Source organism: Salvelinus alpinus, chromosome 36 (assembly GCF_045679555.1).
Source record: "Salvelinus alpinus chromosome 36, SLU_Salpinus.1, whole genome shotgun sequence".
In the NCBI taxonomy this organism is placed as follows: Eukaryota; Metazoa; Chordata; class Actinopteri; order Salmoniformes; family Salmonidae; genus Salvelinus; species Salvelinus alpinus.
Window position 1 is genome coordinate 12,880,003 of NC_092121.1, and position 20,160 is coordinate 12,900,162.

General features: G+C 43.8%; 1 protein-coding gene across 10 annotated transcripts in view; it reads left to right on the forward strand.

Moving 5' to 3' along the window:
* The window catches only part of LOC139564750 (myocardin-related transcription factor A-like), a 45,552-nt gene that overhangs the window by 15,207 nt on the left and 10,185 nt on the right, over window positions 1-20,160 (forward strand). For 2 of the 10 annotated variants that reach the window (XM_071384524.1, XM_071384525.1), the window contains exons 1-5: window positions 8,700-8,925; window positions 9,145-9,210; window positions 18,760-18,815; window positions 18,965-19,097; window positions 19,266-19,481. In XM_071384524.1, coding sequence (XP_071240625.1) covers window positions 8,715-8,925; window positions 9,145-9,210; window positions 18,760-18,815; window positions 18,965-19,097; window positions 19,266-19,481 — 682 coding nt within the window. In that variant the 5' untranslated portion in view covers window positions 8,700-8,714. Of the gene's footprint in view, window positions 1-6,306; window positions 6,487-8,699; window positions 8,935-9,144; window positions 9,211-18,759; window positions 18,816-18,964; window positions 19,098-19,265; window positions 19,482-20,160 lie in introns of those variants that run through there. The other 8 variants (XM_071384527.1, XM_071384526.1, XM_071384529.1 and 5 more) reach the window with 7 other exon arrangements.

Below are 20,160 nucleotides of genomic sequence, written 5' to 3' on the forward strand. Positions count from 1 at the left end.
GAGATAATCACCCTGAAGTCCTATGAACCCTACTTGCTCTTTCATCTCTGGCCCTGAACACATGCTGCCAGATGTACACAGCAGCTGGATTGAACATTGTGGACCACTAAAAATATCAGTGTTGTTTGAGATGATACACGCTGCCATCTTGTGGCTGACAGAAACACTACAACTGGCCATACAGCATTAGAGGAAGGACAGGGAACTGAAGTACTGTGGCACATCACATGTACATTGACATTTGCATGTATGCAACATGTCCTATGTATCAGGAGATGAGGTTCATTTTCAAACCTTGGACGTTCTCTTAATGTAATCTAAATGTCTCTTTCAGTGTTAACTTGTGTTTTTATGTGTTCAAAAGCACTGAGGATATTGAACAGGTTCTAGATCCTTAACACAAGATATGTGTCGAGTCAGGTAGTGTGTGTGTGTGCAGGGATATCTGTGAGTAACCCTAGCTGCCGTCTGCACCAGTGAAGGGTAGCTGGATATAGCCCCCATAGCCAGCTGGCCTACTATTTAAAACAGTCAGCCCGAGGGGAAGGCTTGGTGGGGGGCGCTCACATTCTGGAGCCCAGGCCCAGAGAGAAGGAGTTAATTCGAGACTTGTTTACCGCACACCCTTCCTCCTGAGTAAGACCTCGATGAAGAGGTGTGAAGGCAGCAGTAACTGTTTGAATGTGGACTCCATCTTGTTTCAAACACAGTAGGCCCACCAGATATTGAGATGCCAGGGCCCAGTTTCCCAAAAGCATATTAAGTTCATCGTTAGAACCTTCGTAGTAGCATGGTTAGATTTCCAAGCTGTTTCCCAAAAGCCTTGTTACTAAAGTTGCACCTCAAAACGCTCTTTATTTACCTACTGCCTCATACCACTCTTAACAGCTAATTGCGTCGTTAGATGCTTTTGTTCCCCTTCTGCTTCACTCTATACACAGATCTCCGCTAAACATAGAAACAAGATGTTTATCTGTCTCTGTGACCGCCGATAACATTGGAACAAAGTTGACTACAAATACAAAGTTGCCAGTGTTTTTGTAATTGTTACAAACAAGTGAAGGATAAGAAGATGCTTCAAATGAAAACGGAGATGCATACAGGGCTATAGGGCTATATATTGAAATCGTATTGAGTTCTATTTACAGTAGCTAATTGTAGGCTACTTTGTAATTTTTGACTCAATATATTTTGATGTGTAACAATGTGCGCAATTATATGCCCAAACTGATTTAGTGCATTATTATCGGGTTAGCATTAGAATAAGCCGCCTCATTATTTGCAGCCATAATGTGGTAATATATCTCTCTAGGAGCTGACCCATCGTCAGTATTGTGAAATAATTAGTATGTTAAGGTAAGATTTGAATGGAGAAAGCTGATCTGAGAGCAGCGCTGCCTTTCTTTCAATCCTATCACTATTGCCACATGCGCCAACGACACACTTAGAGAATGTCCTCTCTCTGGTGTTTTGGGAATCTCATGTTAGATCTTCTGTCGTTGTAGCGATTCATCGTTAAAACACTCATTAGTCTAGTTTCCATCGCTATCGGGAAACCGGACCCAGGCGGTTTCCTCTTGGTCTTGGAATAGGAGGTACCCTGATTACACGCAGTGAATGATGACAATTATCAGTGTCTGTTACCTCTGGCTCTGAAGATCATAATTTCTCCGATGTCCTAGCACTTCCATTTAAAGACCCCCCCAAGACTGCTTCTAGGAGATGTGATTATTTTACCTCCCTGTCTGAGGGTGCTTGGCCACACCAAACCTGCAGGCTAAATGCATCTTCTGGGGTTGGTTATGAAACAGCTGGTAGGTGAACTGCCCCTGCTGGAACTACCAGAGGTCAACTCTGTATACACTTTCCTTCTTTCAGAAGTCATAAGGCTTCAGTACTTTATAAGCATGTACAGTAGGATCGGCAAGTAGCCTCACAGAAGAGTGTTTTTCTCTAGCTATTTCGTGTTTTCCTTGGGCCTTATCAGCAAGGAATTGGTTGGATTGTTTGGCAATAGCGAGAATTGGTTTGCATTTATTACCGGGCTATGGGCTGATTTTGACCCTAGATTCTTAACTTACAGTTCATTTAGCAGCACCCACCTGTAGCACGCGCTCCAGCAGGTATATCTCTCTGGTCACCCCCAAAACCAATTCTTCCTTTGGCCACCTCTCCTTACAGTTCTCTGCTGCCAATGACTGGAACGAACTACAAAAATCTCTGAAACTGGAAACACTTATCTCCCTCACTAGCTTTAAGCACCAGCTGTCAGAGCAGCTCACAGATTACTGCACCTGTACATAGCCCATCTATAATTTAGCCCAAACAACTACCTCTCCCCCTACGGTATTTATTTATTTTGCTCCTTTGCACCCCATTATTTCTATCTCTACTTTGCACATTCTTCCACTGCAAATGTAACATTCCAGTGTTTTACTTGCTATATTGTATTTACTTCGCCACCATGGCCTTTTTTTTGCCTTTACCTCCCTTATCTCACCTCATTTGCTCACATTGTATATAGACTTCTTTTTCTACTGTATTATTGACTGTATGTTTGTTTTACTCCATGTGTAACTCTGTGTTGTTGTATGTGTTGAACTGCTTTGCTTTATCTTGGCCAGGTCGCAATTGTAAATGAGAACTTGTTCTCAACTTGCCTACCTGGTTAAATAAAGGTGAAATAAAAAATAAAATCAATAAATTTGACTTTGACCATGTATAGTTCTGAACATAACCATCACTGATCTAGTAGTCAGAGGATGCCCACAGGGAGCTCTAGTTCAGTCTGATTAACATGGATTATTACCACTTTCACTGAAACAGCAGAATGCAACTTGAGGTATTTTGGATATGCTTAGAGCCCCTGTGAGTTATTAGCTTTTCCTATCATCAGTATTTATGACACACACACACATATGACACACACACACATCCTGAAAGCAGGATTATCCCTGCAAGCATATGGTTGGTGCCTTATCTGCAGCAAGGGGGATCAGTCTTGATTCATTTCCCCCTTCCTTGTCAAAGTGAGCTTTGCCTGAGGATTGTGCATCCTGATTCCAGCGTTTCTCGCGCACACACACAGTTTGTGGGCATCTGTAAATAGTCTCTTATGCTCACTTTTATTGTGGCCGGTTCTCTAAAGCCATTACACAAATCTGTTCTAAAACACAAAGTGAATGCCAATAATAATCAACAAGAGCTTCCCTGGGGATTTTCTCTACCTCACAGAGTTCTTTGTTATGACCCCCAGGCTAGTTCCAGACTTTATTTTAACTCACCTGATCCACCATTAAGTGAATACAAATGGTAACTTTGGCAGTACACACAGCTGTAGGATACATTTCTGTTTTTAAATGTCTGTTTTGGCAGTTTTATTTTACTTCATCTTCAGAAAATGATTTTAGGGCTTTGATTAGCATTGATGTTTTAATGAGAAGTGGCAGACCAAAACGTGTTTCACATTTTAAAGTTCTCACTCTCTGTCACTGCCATCTTTTATTAGCAAATGTTGGGGGCCATTATGGGCCATTATGCTGTCTGCCTACATCAGGGTACTGTGAGGCCATTATGGTGTCTGCCTACATCAGGGTACTGTGTGGGGCCATTTTGTTGTCTGCCTACATCAGCGTGCTCTGTGGAGCTATTATGCTGTCTGCCTACATCAGGGTACTGTGTGGGGCCAGTATGCTGTCTGCCTACATCAGGTGTACTCAAGTACTATTTGAAATAGTAATCTCCTAGGGGGCAAAGGTCCGGATGGATATTGTCATTTATCGGCGTAGTAACAAACCTCCACCTCGCAACCCATGTGACCCCCAAACTGTTCACAACCCTCTTGTTGGCGTAAAGAAAATCTTGCAGTTTTAAAGCTAATTTCCCACAATTCTACACATTTTGCATGGGGCAGAGCATTTAATTTTTTAGCTGTTTAAAGCAAATTTTCTGAAATTCTACAAATGTTTCCATGTCTTATGTGTGTTTTATATGATACCAGGGGTCAAAGCCTGACCTACTTCCAAAAAATAAACTATATAAAATTAAAATAATAATAAAAATAAAATAAAAATAAAGAAATGTCCCTTTTTCAGGACCCTGTCTTTCAAAGATAATTCGTAAAAATTCAAATAACTTCACAGATCTTCATTGTAAAGGGTTTAAACACTGTTTCCCATGCTTGTTCAATGAACCATAAACAATTAATGAACAAGTACCTGTGGAACGGTCGTTAAGACACTAACAGTTTAGACGGTAGGCAATTAAGGTCACAGTTATGAAATCTTAGGACACTAAAGAGGCCTTTCTACTGACTCTGAAAAACACCAAAAGAAAGATGCCCAGGGTCCCTGCTCATCTGTGTGAACATGCCTTAGGCATGATGCAAGGAGGCATGAGGACTGTAGATGTGGCTAGGGCAATAAATTGCAATGTCCATACTGTGAGAAGCCTAAGACAGCGCTACAGGGAGACAGGACGGACAGCTGATCGTCCTCGCAGTGGCAGACCACGTGTAACAATACCTGCACAGGATCGGTACATCCAAACATCACACCTGCGGGACAGGTACAGGATGGCAACAGCAACTGCCCGAGTTACACCAGGAACGCACAATCCCTCCATCAGTGCTCAGACTGTCCGCAATAGGCTGAGAGAGGCTGGACTAAGGGCTTGTAGGCCTGTTGTAAGGCAGGTCCTCACCAGACATCACCGGCAACAACGTTGCCTATGGGCAAAAACCCACCGTCGCTGGACCAGGCAGACCTGGCAAAAAGGGTTCTTCACTGACGAGTCGCGGTTTTGTCTCACCAGGGGTGATGGTCGGGTTCGCGTTTATTGTCGAAGGAATGAGCGTTACACTGAGGCCTGTACTCTGGCGCGGGATCGATTTGGATGTGGAGGGTCCGTCATGGTCTGGGGTGGTGTGTCACAGCATCATCAGACTGCGCTTGTTGTCAGTGCAGGCAATCTCAACGCTGTGCGTTACAGGGAAGACATCCTCCTCCCTCATCTGGTACCCTTACTGCAGGCTCATCCTGACATGACCCTCCAGCATGACAATGCCACCAGCCATACTGCTCGTTCTGTGAGTGATTTCCTGAAAGACAGGAATGTCAGTGTTCTGCCATGGCCAGCGAAGAGCCCGGATCTCAATCCCATTGAGCACGTCTGGGACCTGTTGGATTGGAGGGTGAGGGCTAGGGCCATTTCCCCCATAAATGTCCGGGAACTTGCAGGTGCCTTGGTGGAATAGTGGGGTAACATCTCTCAGCAAGAACTGGCAAATCTGGTGCAGTCCACGAGGAGATGCACTGCAGTACTTAATGCAGCAGGTGGCCACACCAGATACTGACTGTTACCTATGATTTTGACCCTCCCCCTTTGTTCAGGGACACATTATTCCATTTCTGTTAGTCACGTCTGTGGAACTTGTTCAGTTTATGTCTCAGTTGTTGAATCTTATGTTCATACAAATATTTACACATGTTAAGTTTGCTGAAAATAAACGCAGTTGACAGTGAAAGGACGTTTCTTTTTTTGCTGAGTTTATATTTATTTATTTTGTAGTCTGCACCCATGGCCCGTATTGACCCCGTTCTGGGACCGGATCCGGACCGCAGTCCACCAGTTGAATATGGTGCGTCTAGATTGTGCACAAAGCTCACAGGTGTGCACTCTTATGTTGTCACTAATGAGCAGAGGTCCCAGGTGCCAAGGGGGAAGTATTTGATTGTGGTTAGGAGGAAAAGGTTTAGCTGAAGTGTGTCGGTGTCTGTCAATGGCGGAGTGAGTGGCTGCAGCAACAGCTGTGACAGTGCTTGATCACGGATTCACAGGCATTTGACACACACTCACAGACCCACACACTCACCTCACTCACTCGTCTTGCTGCAGTAGATACTGGCTCTTGAAACTCATAGCAGCTGTACATTTCCACTGCAAGCCAGTGTTTCTTATTTTCCATCTTTTTCATTTGGTTTTGTTTTTTCAATGAGATTTGGGCATTCTGAACTATTCAGGACTTTGTTTGCTAAAAAACAAGAGAAAGAGGAGAGGTCAGTGAGAACACAGTTGTGTATAGAGCACTTTATATGGACTTTTGGAAAACGTCAATCTTCTCATGATTTTTGTCACTTGCACGAGGACCGTTGATATTCTAATCCTGCATTAATATATTTAGCAGAATCTCTGTGACTTTTCCAAAAGATATCACAAATGTGTTAATACATATTGACTGGACTGAACTGAACTGAACAGAGAATTCTATTTTTGTTACATTTGAATGTTTTTGGACATTATTTGATGGGACCACCGTCTTTCAGTAATACTTATTTATTGTTTTGAACCTGATCACCATGCTGGACACCAACACGTCCCTTCACACGGACCCCACCTCTTTTGGGCACCCTCCAATCAGCAACAGCATGGATAAGCAACGCATACGATTGGAGTTAGAACGGCGGGCTTGTCAGAGCCTGAGGGAAGGTGGGATTCGTATTACGCACATACACACGCACACACACACTCATGCACACATACACACAAACTCTTTATAATATGAGATGTGGAAGATATTGATATCTTTGTTTGGTTATATATATTTTTTTAACAGATATTTTTGATGTAGCATCATTAGGGAGAATTATTATCCTTACTCTTCCTACTTGGCTTTTGTTTCATAGCTCTCCATAAAACACTCCCAGCTATACAGTTGAGTTTTTCTCAGTGAATCGTGTGTATTGAGTTATGCTGCTCAGGCCGGCTGAGTGGGTGTCTGGTGTCTTCTGGGCTGCTGGTCAGGTACTAAGTTGACCTTCTGGCCCCGGTACAGATGGGGCAGCGCCAGGACTCTGTGCCCAGTGGACAATGCTCAGGCACCTGTGGGTGCAGCCAGGGCCGTGACACCAACTGAGTTGGAGCGAGAAGAGCCCGAACAGACTTAGTCGTGACACACTGAGAATCTCACACTGACTTTTAGAGAAACATAAATGTGCTGTGAGGCAGATACGCTGGCCCACTGAGTTAAGGTGAGAAATACTGAGACTGATGAAGATACTGTGGTGTTTAGTGTGACACACAGAGACCGGTTTAGATACTAAGACACAGATGGACGCTGAGGGAAAACAGGGACAGGCTTGAGACACTGAGATGGACTTGGAACCATTGAGACAGACTGTGATTTACCGAGAGGTTTTGCACCGAGACGTACAGTCTTTCAGAGACACTGTACGATGTGGTAACCCACAGGCACCTGCCTTGGCAGCCGGTTTGACTTCAGAGTTTCAAAGGTGGACAGCATACCTTGGCCCTGATTGAGGAGGGTGTCTGTTCACGTGTCCCCTCATTCAGCCAGGCCGAGCCCACGCCTTAGATTTCTGCTTCGGAGCAGTTTGAGTGTCGGGTGATTTACAGTAATATTCCCTGTAACTCAACAGGCTGGGCCGGGCAGAGAGATAGAGTTCCCAGATATTACAGTGTGGTACACAAATAGAAACCAGCAGGGAGAGGATGGGTTTCATCTCAGGGTTGTGATGGAGGGAATGGAAGGTTTAGAAAATATTCTCAAAGAAGCAAACGATTGAATAGGCGATTGTAGAAAAAGTGCACCAGAAGTTTTGAAATGACGCACAGAGAAAGGTAACAATACATAAATTGAGCACAAACGGAGTTATGGAGAGTGACAGGTGGTAGGAAAAATGTGAAAAATGTAATGTTCTCGTTTACATCACATTAAGTGAGGTACTGAGAACGATAATGAATTCAAATTGTGGCATTTCAGAGTGAGCATTTGCCTAGAAAATATTCAGTATAAGCACCTGGCATCATTCCCCTGTCAGTCCTTGGCACAACTAGCAAATCATCTGCCACTGGAGGAGTGTCTGTGTTTGTGCGCCCCCCCAGTAAGCCCATTTAATCTGGTCTCCTGTCGAGGGGACTATTGGGAGTCCTACGTCAAACGGACATATAAAAGGAAAGAGGCGACAGCCAGGACTGTGAGAAATGTGGACGCTGGTCAGAGATGTGAAAAACTGCAGAGGCTGAGCTCAGAGAGACGGGAGACCATGAGAAAGAAGTCCCACATCGCCCACACTGCTCTCACTCTGACCTATTAGTCAGTATGCTTCCCTGTGGTTCACATGTAGGCAGCAGACCAGCTACAAACACAACTACCTCAGTAGGTGCACACAAGCATCACTTTGTGTACAGTACAATGGACTGGTCCAACAATCATACTCTCACACATGAACACCAGGCCACATACTGTATGGCTATGTAGTATACTGTAACTGCTTAACTTCCCCTCGCATGTACAGTATCACATCTCTAATTTCATGAAAACTGCTTATGCGCGTACTGAGATGTAGGTTTACTTTACCTCACATCTGACAGGAATCACTTACATGAGTCCACTCAGCTCGCTGAGGCTGAAGTGTAAACACTGGATAGCAATGATGATGTCATGCAGAGAACATGGTCTCCATCACTAGCTTTCTGTGTTCCTTCTATAGGCTTGGTCCAGCTGAGATTAGGCAGCTGTTAGCAAGACACATTTATTCATGTCATACACATTTAGTCAGTACAGAAGTGTTACCATTTATCTGTACATATACTCCTCTCAATATAACACCTCATTCTATTTTGAAATGTGAGTGGTGAATGTGGGCCTTCCTGTTTTTACAAGAAGTCCTCTGTGCATTAGCATTGTTCAAGCCATGCGGAAGTGTCGCTCTCTCTATCTCTCTCTGTGTGGTAGAAGTTGTCAAAACGCGACAACCTGGCTGCTGTTTGAGTGTAGAAACAGGAAGCGCGTGTGTGTGACAGGGACCATCTGCCCGCTATTTCTCCTCTCTGCCTCTGATGATAACTTCTGTATCGGCTGTCAGACGACTCTGTGGGAGGGAGGGAGCGAGGACCAGAAGAGCAGTGAGTAGGGTACTCTTCAACTCTTGGCTTCTACCTCCCAGAAAGATACACTATATTAATTTACAACACGGCTGTAACCGGCCTTGTATTTCCTCCCAAGGAGAAGAGCACGTAGCGGAAACTGACTGTAGGGCGTTTAGGTTTTCACTGTTGGTTGTTGCCCTTGCTGCTTCTGTCTGTAGTGTACTCACCTGACCTCTTGCTGTCCCTCTTATGCAGTGCTCCAGCTCAAACTCCAGCAGAGACGGACCCGTGAGGAACTGGTCAGTCAGGGGATCATGCCACGTAAGTAACACTCTCCCGATAGTTTGTTGTCCTAACCTCACGCCCATAAGAATCAGTAAAGCTACTCCATTGTAGTCACCTCACTTGTTTCATAACAGGCACTTAATATACAACAGTATAGTATCTTACATGGCTTTCAATGCTTTGCTTCATGTTCTAGAGATCCTGATGATTATGCATGTGGTTAAATCGTCACAGTTTTTTTTCTGAGAAATGTCGTTGTCAGTCTTCAAAGCAAAAGGATCAAGCTCCTTCCTCTGCTTCTGACTTTTGAATGCTAAACTCATTCATTGTGTACTGGGGTCTGTGCATTTAATTCATTGCCAATTTAATTTTGAGCTGTTACACTTGTTCTTTTCATTGCACAGTCAATGAATGTTTACATTGCTAAGATAGACTTCCTCTCTGTTTCACACTAGTTAGTTCCAGGAACCTTTTTTTAACCCATTTACGTCCTCTAACTATATTTAGTACAATATCAGACAACGCCACAGAACACATTCTGTTTGATGTAAAATGCATGAAATTTGGTGTCAACATAGTACATACAGATGACCTGTTCTAAGCCCAAATATGCCAAATATATGATTAAACTCATTGTTTGTGAACTACGGCTATTTCTATATTGTACTATGGACACATGGGGTTACTGTTTTTTACACATTTCATGAATAAAGTCATGTAAATATGTTCAAATTATCAGATCTTAAAAGTTGTATAGATTGCCTAGACCTCATATTAGGGATGCACGATATATCGGTGAACATATCGTAATCGGCCGACAGCTAAAAATGCCGGTATCGGCCGATGTCTAGTTTAACGCCTGATGTACAAAACCGATGTCAAAGCTGACGTGCATACCTATATAACGAAGGTACATGACGTAATGACGCCACGTAAAATTTTGCGCTACACATGCAACACGGGATTCCTAAACTAGCCCACAATGTCTGATGTGTGGAGCGAGCAGTCAAGCAGTCATTTGAAAGAGTAACAACATTTCAGCGAGACAACTCTTAGGCGAAATCCATTCAAGCCAAGATAATGGAATTCATTGCCCTTGACAATCAACCGTTCTCTGTCGTGGGTGATGTTGGCTTTTGCCGACTGGTCAAGCACCGGTTAACACTACCAAGTGCGCTATTTTTCAGATGTTGACCTACCGGATTTACACAGTAATAGCGTCACTGCTATTACCTTCACGACATGCATACTATGGAACGCCGTTTGGGTCTTTGCGTGTCAAAAAAGATAGTAGCACCGTCAAAGCTGAACAAAAAAGTCAGCAAACACTGACCATGAACGATGTATTTACAATACCACGTTGGTAATAAAGCATCATTTGTTTGACCACAACTTCTGGGGTAGCTAGCTTTAGCTTGGTACCTAGCTAGCACCAATACAACCAGCCTGAAAACAATGACCAGTAAAAACTGCAGTAATTTTCATTATTCTTAGCAATGATTTAGGAATCCTTGTGAGGAAGTTTTAGCTAGGTTGCCACTTTGTTGTTCACCTATTGAAATTGAACTTTAGCTAGCTAACTATATAGGTACTGAAACAGATTGTGTTATTTGACGTGTATCTTTTTGACACGCAAAGACCCACACGGCTTTCCATAGAAATCCTGGTTGAGAATGAAACGACTGAACAAATAAACAACGAAAGAGCACAGCAAGTAATTGAAAAATATGTTTTGATGATGTTTTACTGGTAATGGGGACATACGTAAATGCCAACAAAATAACTTTTTGGTCAGTTGTTTGTGTAACCTGTTATTTAACTTGGCAAGTCAGTTAAGAACAAATTCTTATTTACATTGACGGCCCGGATGATGCTGGGCCAATTGTGCGCCGCCCTATGGGTCTCCCAATCACGGCCGGATGTGATACAGCCTGGATTCAAACCAGGGACTGTAGTGACACCTCTTGCACTGAGATGCAGTGCCTTAGACCGCTGTGTCCATGTGTGTGTGTTCACTATTTAACTGTACTGGAATGCTTACAAGGCAGCAAAAAAAATATATATGGTTATTGGGGTTTTTTTGCAAGGAAAATATTGGATATCGTTATCGGCCAAAAATGTAATATTGGTGCATCACATATACAGTGGCGAGAACAAGTATTTGACACACTGCCGATTTTGCAGGTTTTCCTACTTACAAAGCATGTAGAGGTCTGTAATTTTTTATCATAGGTAACTTCAACTGTGAGAGACTGAATCTAAAATCCAGAAAATCACATTGTATGATTTTTAAGTAATTAATTTGCATTTTATTTCATGACATAAGTATTTGATATATCAGAAAAGCAGAACTTAATATTTGGTACAGAAACCTTTGTTTGCAATTACAGAGATCATACGTTTCCTGTAGTTCTTTACCAGGTTTGCACACACTGCAGCAGGGATTTTGGCCCACTCCTCCATACAGACCTTCTCCAGATCCTTCAGGTTTCGTGGCTGTCGCTGGGCAATACGGACTTTCAGCTCCCTCCAAAGATTTTCTATTGGGTTCAGGTCTGGAGACTGGCTAGGCCACTCCAGGACTTTGAGATGCTTCTTACGGAGCCACTCCTTAGTTGCCCTGGCTGTGTGTTTCGGGTCGTTGTCATGCTGGAAGACCCAGCCACGACCCATCATCATTGCTCTTACTGAGGGAAGGAGGTTGTTGGCCAAGATCTCACGATACATGGCCCCATCCATCCTCCCCTCCATACGGTGCAGTTGTCCTGTCCCCTTTGCAGAAAAGCATCCCCGAAGAATGATGTTTCCACCTCCATGCTTCACGGTTGGGATGGTGTTCTTGGGGTTGTACTCATCCTTCTTCTTCCTCCAAACACGGCGATTGGAGTTTAGACCAAAAAGCTCTATTTTTGTCTCATCAGACTACATGACCTTCTCCCATTCCTCCTCTTTAGATTCCGTCTCTCACAGTTGAAGTGTACCTATGAAAGAAATTACAGACCTCTACATGCTTTGTAAGTAGGAAAACCTGCGAAATCGGCAGTGTATCAAATACTTGTTCTCCCCACTGTAGATATATATTATATACACACTGAACAAAAATACACTATATATACAAAAGTATGTGCATCGTTGCTGACAGGTGTATAACATCAAGCATAAACCGCTATACAATCTCCATAGACAAACATTGGCAGTAGAATGGCCTTACTGAAGAACTTTGACTTTCAACGTGGCACTGTCATAGGATGCCACCTTTCCAACAAGTCAGTTCGTCAAAGTTCTACCCTGCTAGAGCTGCCTCGGTCAACTGTAAGTGCTGTTATTCTGAAATGGGAACTTCTAAGTGCAACAACGACTCAGCCACTAAGTGGTAGTTCACACAAGCTCACAGAACGGGACCGCCGAGTGCTGAAGTGCGCAGCACGTAAAAAATAATCTGTCGTCGGTGAGAATTCTACTTGCCCGAATGCATAGTGCCAACTGTAAAGTTTGGTGGAGGAGGAAAAATGTTCATGGTTTGGTCTAGGCCCCTTAGTTGCAGTGAAGAGAAGTCTTAATGCTACACCATACAATGACATTCTAGACAAATCTGTGCTTCCAACTTTGTGGCAACAGTTTGCGGAAGACCCTTTCCTGTTTCAGCATGACAATGCCCCCGTGCATAAAGCGAGGTCCGTAAAGAAATGGTTTGTCGAGATCGGTGTGGAAGAACTTGACTGGCCTGCACAGAGCCCTGACCTCAACCCCCTCGAACACCTTTGGGTTGAATTGGAATGCAGACTGCGAGCCATGCCTAATCACCCAACATCATCCACAAGACCTCACTAATGCTCTTGTGGCTGAATGGAAGCAAGTCCCAGCAGCAATGTTCCAACATTTAGTGGAAAGCCTTCCCAGAAGAGTGGAGGCTGTTATAACAGCAAAGGGGGGACCAACTCCATATTAATGCCCATGATTTTGGAATGAGATGTTTGACGAGCAGATGTCCACATATACAGTGCATTCAGAAAGTATTTAGACCCATTGACTTTTTCCACATTTTGGAACGTTACAGCCTTATTCTAAAATGGATTAAAACAATTGTTTCCCTCATCAATCTACACAACCACCCAATTTATTCAAAATAAAAACTGGAAATATCTCATTTACATAAGTATTCAGACCCTTTACTCAGTACTTTGAAGCACCTTTGGCAGTGATTACATCCTCACGTCTTCTTGGGTATGACACTACAAGCTTGGCACACCTGTATTTGGGGAGTTTCTCCCATTCCTCTTTGCAGAGCCTCTCAAGCTCTGTCAGGTTGGATGGGGAGCGTCGCTACACAGCTATTTTCAGGTCCAAAAAGTGCTGTAATTTCTTAACAGTTCATCCGATATGGATGAAAATATCCTCAAGTGAAAGCTGACAGTCTGCACTTTAACCGTATAGTCATTTGTATCATTTCAAATCCAAAGTGCTGGAGTATAGAGCCAAAATAAGAAAACATGCTTCACTGTCCCAGTAATTACGGAGGGCGCTGTATATACAGTACCAAGAATTAAGATCTGATCATTTGAACAAGACATTAACCCCATGTGTCCAAAGGCTAAATATAGTACAATATCAAAACATCATATTGGAGACAAATGCTTTGGCCGGTAGAAAATGTCCATCAGTAAGCTCAGAGAACAAGTGTACCAAAGGAAATTGTACATTTCCGTTATGGACATGAATGGTTTCAATCTGATTGGGTTTATGAGTAATAAACCAGTATCAGACATGTTTTTCTTTGGCATTATATTCATTGAGGATGCATGATCCTCCTCAGTCAGGGTTTTGAACCGCCAATAGAATGCTTTCTCTCTGCACTTTCAAATCCCTATTTGGCCCAGTAAAGGAAATGCACATGTACTGATGTTACTCTCTATGCATTGCAAGTTGTTCATATTTACAGTACACTGCCTAGTATTACAGGAACAGAACACTATTATAAATTGCTCACATATTTTCCTTGTTCTGTAGGGAACCACACAAGGGGTAGGTCTTATGGTTTGACACAGACTACCTTAGTGTTTAGACAACTATTTAACAATGCCTATTCTCCATGGTTTTGGAGTATTAGAGAAGAAACCAATTAAAATCTACTCCTATTAGTAATGTTGAGGCAAATGGTGCCGTTGAATTTAGTCACACTCTGTTCAGACCGATGTGTGTAGTGGTTGTCAGACTTGGCTAGAGTAGTCATTTGAGTTGTCATCTTCAATGTCTTCCATCCTTGGGCACTCTTCATGAACCTTTGCTGGTAACAAGTGAAACGGCACACAGTGTTGTGTGCAGCGGGATTGAATTCAATGTGCGGCCATCACAAAAAAGGCTTGCATTTCCTTCTACTACTAACAGCCTTGATACGTTAGAATATTTCTTTACTGTGCTTTCCGAGTGGTTAAAATGCAACAGTGCAACATGCAACAGTCACAGTAGCAGCTTTGTTGGGATGTATTGCTCAACCTTATTATATCTGCTATTGCTGCTTCTCTTTTATGTTTACTTCTCCTTTCTTACGTTGAACAGAAGAGAACCCCAGTCTGCATGGGGCCAGACTAAGCAACAAGGCCAGGGTCTCATTCAACATAAGAGAGGGAGGATTTTGGAGAGAGTGCAGAGGGTGTGAGGAGATGGCAGAGAACAGTGGAGGAGAGGGTGTGAGGAGATGGTAGAGGAGAGGGTGTGAGGAGATGGCAGAGAACAGGAGAGGAGAGGGTGTGAGGAGATGGCAGAACAGTAGAGGATAGGAGAGGGTGTGAGGAGATGGTAGAGAACAGTAGAGGATAGGAGAGGGTGTGAGGAGATGGTAGAGGAGAGGAGAGGGTGTGAGGAGATGGTAGATGAGAGGGTGTGAGGAGATGGCAGAACAGTAGAGGATAGGAGAGGGTGTGAGGAGATGGTAGAGGAGAGGGTGTGAGGAGATGGTAGAGGAGAGGCTGTGAGGAGATGGCAGAGAACAGTAGAGGAGATGGTAGAGGAGAGGGTGTGAGGAGATGGTAGAGAACAGGGTGAGAGGAGAGGGTGTGAGGAGATGGCAGAGAACAGTAGAGGAGAGGAGAGGCTGTGAGGAGATGGTAGAGAACAGGAGAGGGCGTGAGGAGAGGGCGTGAGGAGATGGCAGAGGAGATGGCAGAGAAACAGTCTCTGTTTTATGCAATCCCAGGGTGGCACCACTCCATCCAATCAGAGAGCAGTCAGGAAGTGGTCTCATGTAAAACCAATGTTTTTGTTTGAACCACAGAAAAAGTGAAGCGCTAAATGAGTGTTAGTGATCACTGCTGACAGGAGGACTGGTTCAATCGGAGGCCTGCAACATTTTCTACTCACCGCCTCAGAGATGCGTACACTACATGACCAAAAGTATGTGGACACCTGCTTGTTGAACATCTCCTTCCAAAATCATGGGCATTAATATGGAGTTGGTCCCCCTTTTGCTTCAACAGCCTTCAATCTTCTGGGAAGATTTTCCACTAGATGTTGGAAAATTAATGTGAGGACTTGCGTCCATTCAGCCACGAGCATTAGTGATGTTGGGCACTGATGTTGGGTGATTAGGCCTGGCTCGCAGTCAGCATTCCAATTCATCCCAAAGGTGTTCAATGGGGTTGAGGTCAGGGCTCTGTGCAGGTCAGTCAAGTTCTTCCACACCGATCTCGATAAACCATTTCTGTATGGAACTCCTTGTGCATGGGGGCATGCTGAAACAGGAAAGGGCCTTCCCCAAACCATTGCCACAAAGTTGGAAGCACAGAATCGTCTGGAATGTCATTGTATACTATAGCGATAAGATTTCCCTTCACTGGAACTAAGGGGCCTAGCCCGAACCATGAAAAACAGCCCCCGGCCATTATTCCACCTCCACCAAACTTTACAGTTGGCACTATGCATTGGGGCAGGTAGCGTTCTCCTGGTATCCACCAAACCCAGATTCGTCCGAAGGACTGCCAGATGGTGAAGTGTGATTCATCACTCCAGAGAACGCATTTCCACTGCTCCAGAGTCCAGCTGACGCTTGGCATTGCGCATGGTAAACTTAGGCTTGTGTGCGGCTGTTCGGCTATGAAAACCCATTTCATGAAGCTCCCGACGAACAGTTCTTGTGCTGACATTGCTTCCAATGTCAGCTACGCGCTTCGGCACTCGGCGGTCCTGTTCTGTGACTTTGTATGGCCTACCACTTCGCGGCTGAACCATTGTTGCTCCTAGACGTTTCCACTTCACCATAACAGCACTTACAGTTGACGGAGGCAGTTCTAGCAGGGCAGAAATCTGACGAACTGACTTGTTGGAAAGGTGGCATCCTATGACGGAGCTAGGTTGAAAGTCACTGAGCTTCTCAGTAAATCTATTCTGCTACCAATTTTTCTCTATGGAGATTTTATACACCTATCAGCAACCGGTGTGGCTGAAATAGTCCACTAATTTGAAGGAGCGTCCACATACTTTTGTATAAATAGTGTTCAGGCAATTGGGTCTTTGTTCAGACCAACATTAGCCTGAATGTGCACTGTTGGGTGGATAACATAACATTCTAGGACATTGGCTAACAGTCATATGTTTGCTTATGCACATTGTTACGAGTGTATGTAAATGAATTACTAAGTCAAGATAATGGGATTTTCCATAGCGTATACTGTATGCGCTAAACTAGAAAACAGTGAAGCATATTCAGGACGCGCACACTCATGTCTCTGTGGAGAGAAATTTAGATTTTTGCAATTTGAAGCATTTGTCTAATTCTAGATAACAATGAAACGTATTGTCAAGCCTTGAATTACAGGAATCAAAATAACCTTTAAAATAGAATATATACTTTATTGTCCATTTTGGACAGTTTAATGACGGTTGATTGTTGTTTTATATGATTTGACATGAGCTGTTTTTATTAGATGGCTGTTATAGCTAGTGATATCCCATACTGTGTATTGAATTAAATAACAATCATGTTTCTCATGGTTGGAATCATTTAACAATATTTGTGCGACTGCATGCATGGTTAGCCGGCTGTGGTGTAAGGGTGTGTTTGTGTCACACTGTGTGAAACTGGGCTATAATAAGCAGACCTGGTGATATCCTACCTTACATGTTATGTATATCCACTTTAAGACATCGTGTGCTGCTACTAGTAAAACTGCAAAATAGACGTGATCCACACACCATCATGCATGAAACACTCGTCCTCACGCTCACAGGTGCACTTAGGTGACTCGTTATTCTGCATTCATAAATCCATCACGGTCCGTGATGTTCATAAGCTTAGCCACAGATACAGACACAGTCAGTCCATTTAGGAGCGCAGGGAAGGACTGAGAAGAATTCTTTCCCCATGTACATTTCTTCAGTGGCGAGTGGTCAGGATGTACAGTGTTTTGCTCAAGAGGCCAGAAATATTTTTCGCGGTCATGTTGGTTGATTATTTGGTGAAGGAAGGTTCAGGAAACACTTTCAACAATGAATACCTAATTAACATTACATTAAAGAAGATTAGGGTGCTATGCTATGAGAATGTGAGAGCAACAACAATTATTGTTTTATCTTTCATAAATTCAATTAGAAGGTGTAATGAGGGTCATTTTGTTCAGCCCATACTTCTTGGTTACATACTGGGGTGTTGTGACTAGAAGGAAGGGGAGGAAGCCAAACAGGAAGTGAAAAAAGAGAGTGAAAGTGGGGTTCATGTACAGTTAGTTGCACAGACACACCCAGCATCAGACTAAACACGTTCACTTCCACTATAAAAACACAACAACAGACTTCAACCAGATGTGAACTACTCAGGATAACACCTAACTCTCAAAGGCCTTCTGACTTCAGATCCTGGAATGGCTCTTTGATGTTGTCAGCACAATGCCTCGATAATAAAGGGGGCTTTGCTTTTTACTGGTTGGCTCTCCTCTGTGTCTTTCTCACTTAAACACCCACAGCCCCCGAGAGCCGCCCCCTTCCATTACAATAGTTGGATTTTCAAATCAAACCCAGAGGAAGAATAAACAAACGTTTGAGATGGCTGTAGCTTAGCAGGGCCGTTACATGTTATAACTGCTACGTAGCAGTCCCTCTTGTACCCTAACAGCAGGGCAGGGGTAATGTGGGACTGACAATCTAGCTAGCACTCTCTTTATCGCTGTCTCTTGTCTGCTCTGACTGCAGAAGCAGGTTACATGTCACTTCTCCCCACAGAAACAAGGTACTGAAGGTAGCTATATGATAGCTCAATATACAATACATGCATTACTCTATAGACCGGGGAGCAACATCTAGTGGCTGGAGTAGTTCTCAAACAGTGGAAAATCACATTCAGGGAGAACCCTTCGATGTCTCCATTCCATTCCCACCTTGTGACTGTCAGACCATGAAAATGGAAACCTGCTATTTGACTCATGAATGACTAGAGGCATACTGATATGCTATTGGTTTTGAGTACTCAAGTGTAAAATGTAAAGTACATTATGAAGTCATTGCCTGGTACCTGAGGACATAAGTTTCTAGCCACTTGTTTTTTTAACATCAGCATGTACATACACTTTGCCCTGTTAATGTCTTCTCTTTCTCCAGCGCTGAAAAGTCCAGCTGCCTTCCACGAACAGAGACGAAGTTTAGAGCGAGCGCGGGTGAGTTTCTCTTCATACTCCTCTCACTCTCTGTGGTGTCTGTCAGATGAACACTTTTAAACTGACCCTCAACGGTGAACTGGTTAAAAAGTGAATCATTTCTCCCCTTCTCTCTTCCTCTTTTCTCTTCCTCTTCTCCCCTCTCCCAGACTGAAGACTACCTAAAGAGGAAGATCCGAAGTCGGCCGGAGAGGTCGGAGCTGGTCAGGATGCACATTCTGGAGGGTGAGTTTCTCAGACAGCGCCCCCTCCCTGAGCCACAGAGTGCTGCACCTGAAAAATGTAGGCTACAAAATAAATTCCCTCAATTGTTTGCTCTTCCATTCCATTAGCTGATATTGAGTGCCATAACTGGTAGCTGTGCTGTGTGCTTTTACCTTCGTATCTACATCATTACAAAAGCATTGAAGTTGAAACTCACAGCTTTGATTTCCTGGTTCCCTGATAAAGATCACGTGCCTGATGGTTGTTGGCTGGCTAACCCGCTGTGTGCTGTGTGTTCAGAGACGTCGGCGGAACCCTCCCTCCAGGCCAAACAACTGCAGCTGAAGAGGGCCCGTCTGGCTGACGACCTCAACGACAAGATCTCCCACCGGCCCGGCCCCATGGAGCTCATTCACAAGAACATCCTGCCTGTACACAGCAGCATCAAACAGGCCATCATAGGTAACTAAAGCAGCAGCATCAAACAGGCCATCATAGGTAACTAAAGCAGCAGCATCAAGCAGGCCATCATAGGTAACTAAAGCAGCAGCATCAAACAGGCCATCATAGGTAACTAAAGCAGCAGCATCAAGCAGGCCATCATAGGTAACTAAAGCAGCAGCATCAAACAGGCCATCATAGGTAACTAAAGCAGCAGTATCAAACAGGCCATCATAGGTAACTAAAGCAGCAGCATCAAACAGGCCATCATAGGTAACTAAAGCAGCAGCATCAAACAGGCCATCATAGGTAACTAAAGCAGCAGCATCAAACAGGCCATCATAGGTAACTAAAGCAGCAGCATCAAACAGGCCATCATAGGTAACTAAAGCAGCAGCATCAAACAGGCCATCATAGGTAACTAAAGCAGCAGCAGCATCAAACAGGCCCTCATAGGTAACTAAAGCAGCAGCAGCATCAAACAGGCCATCATAGGTAACTAAAGCAGCAGCATCAAACAGGCCATCATAGGTAACTAAAGCAGCAGCATCAAACAGGCCATCATAGGTAACTAAAGCAGCAGCATCAAACAGGCCATCATAGGTAACTAAAGCAGCAGCATCAAACAGGCCATCATAGGTAACTAAAGCAGCAGCATCAAACAGACACAGTACCACTCCATATTATGTAGCCACACTAG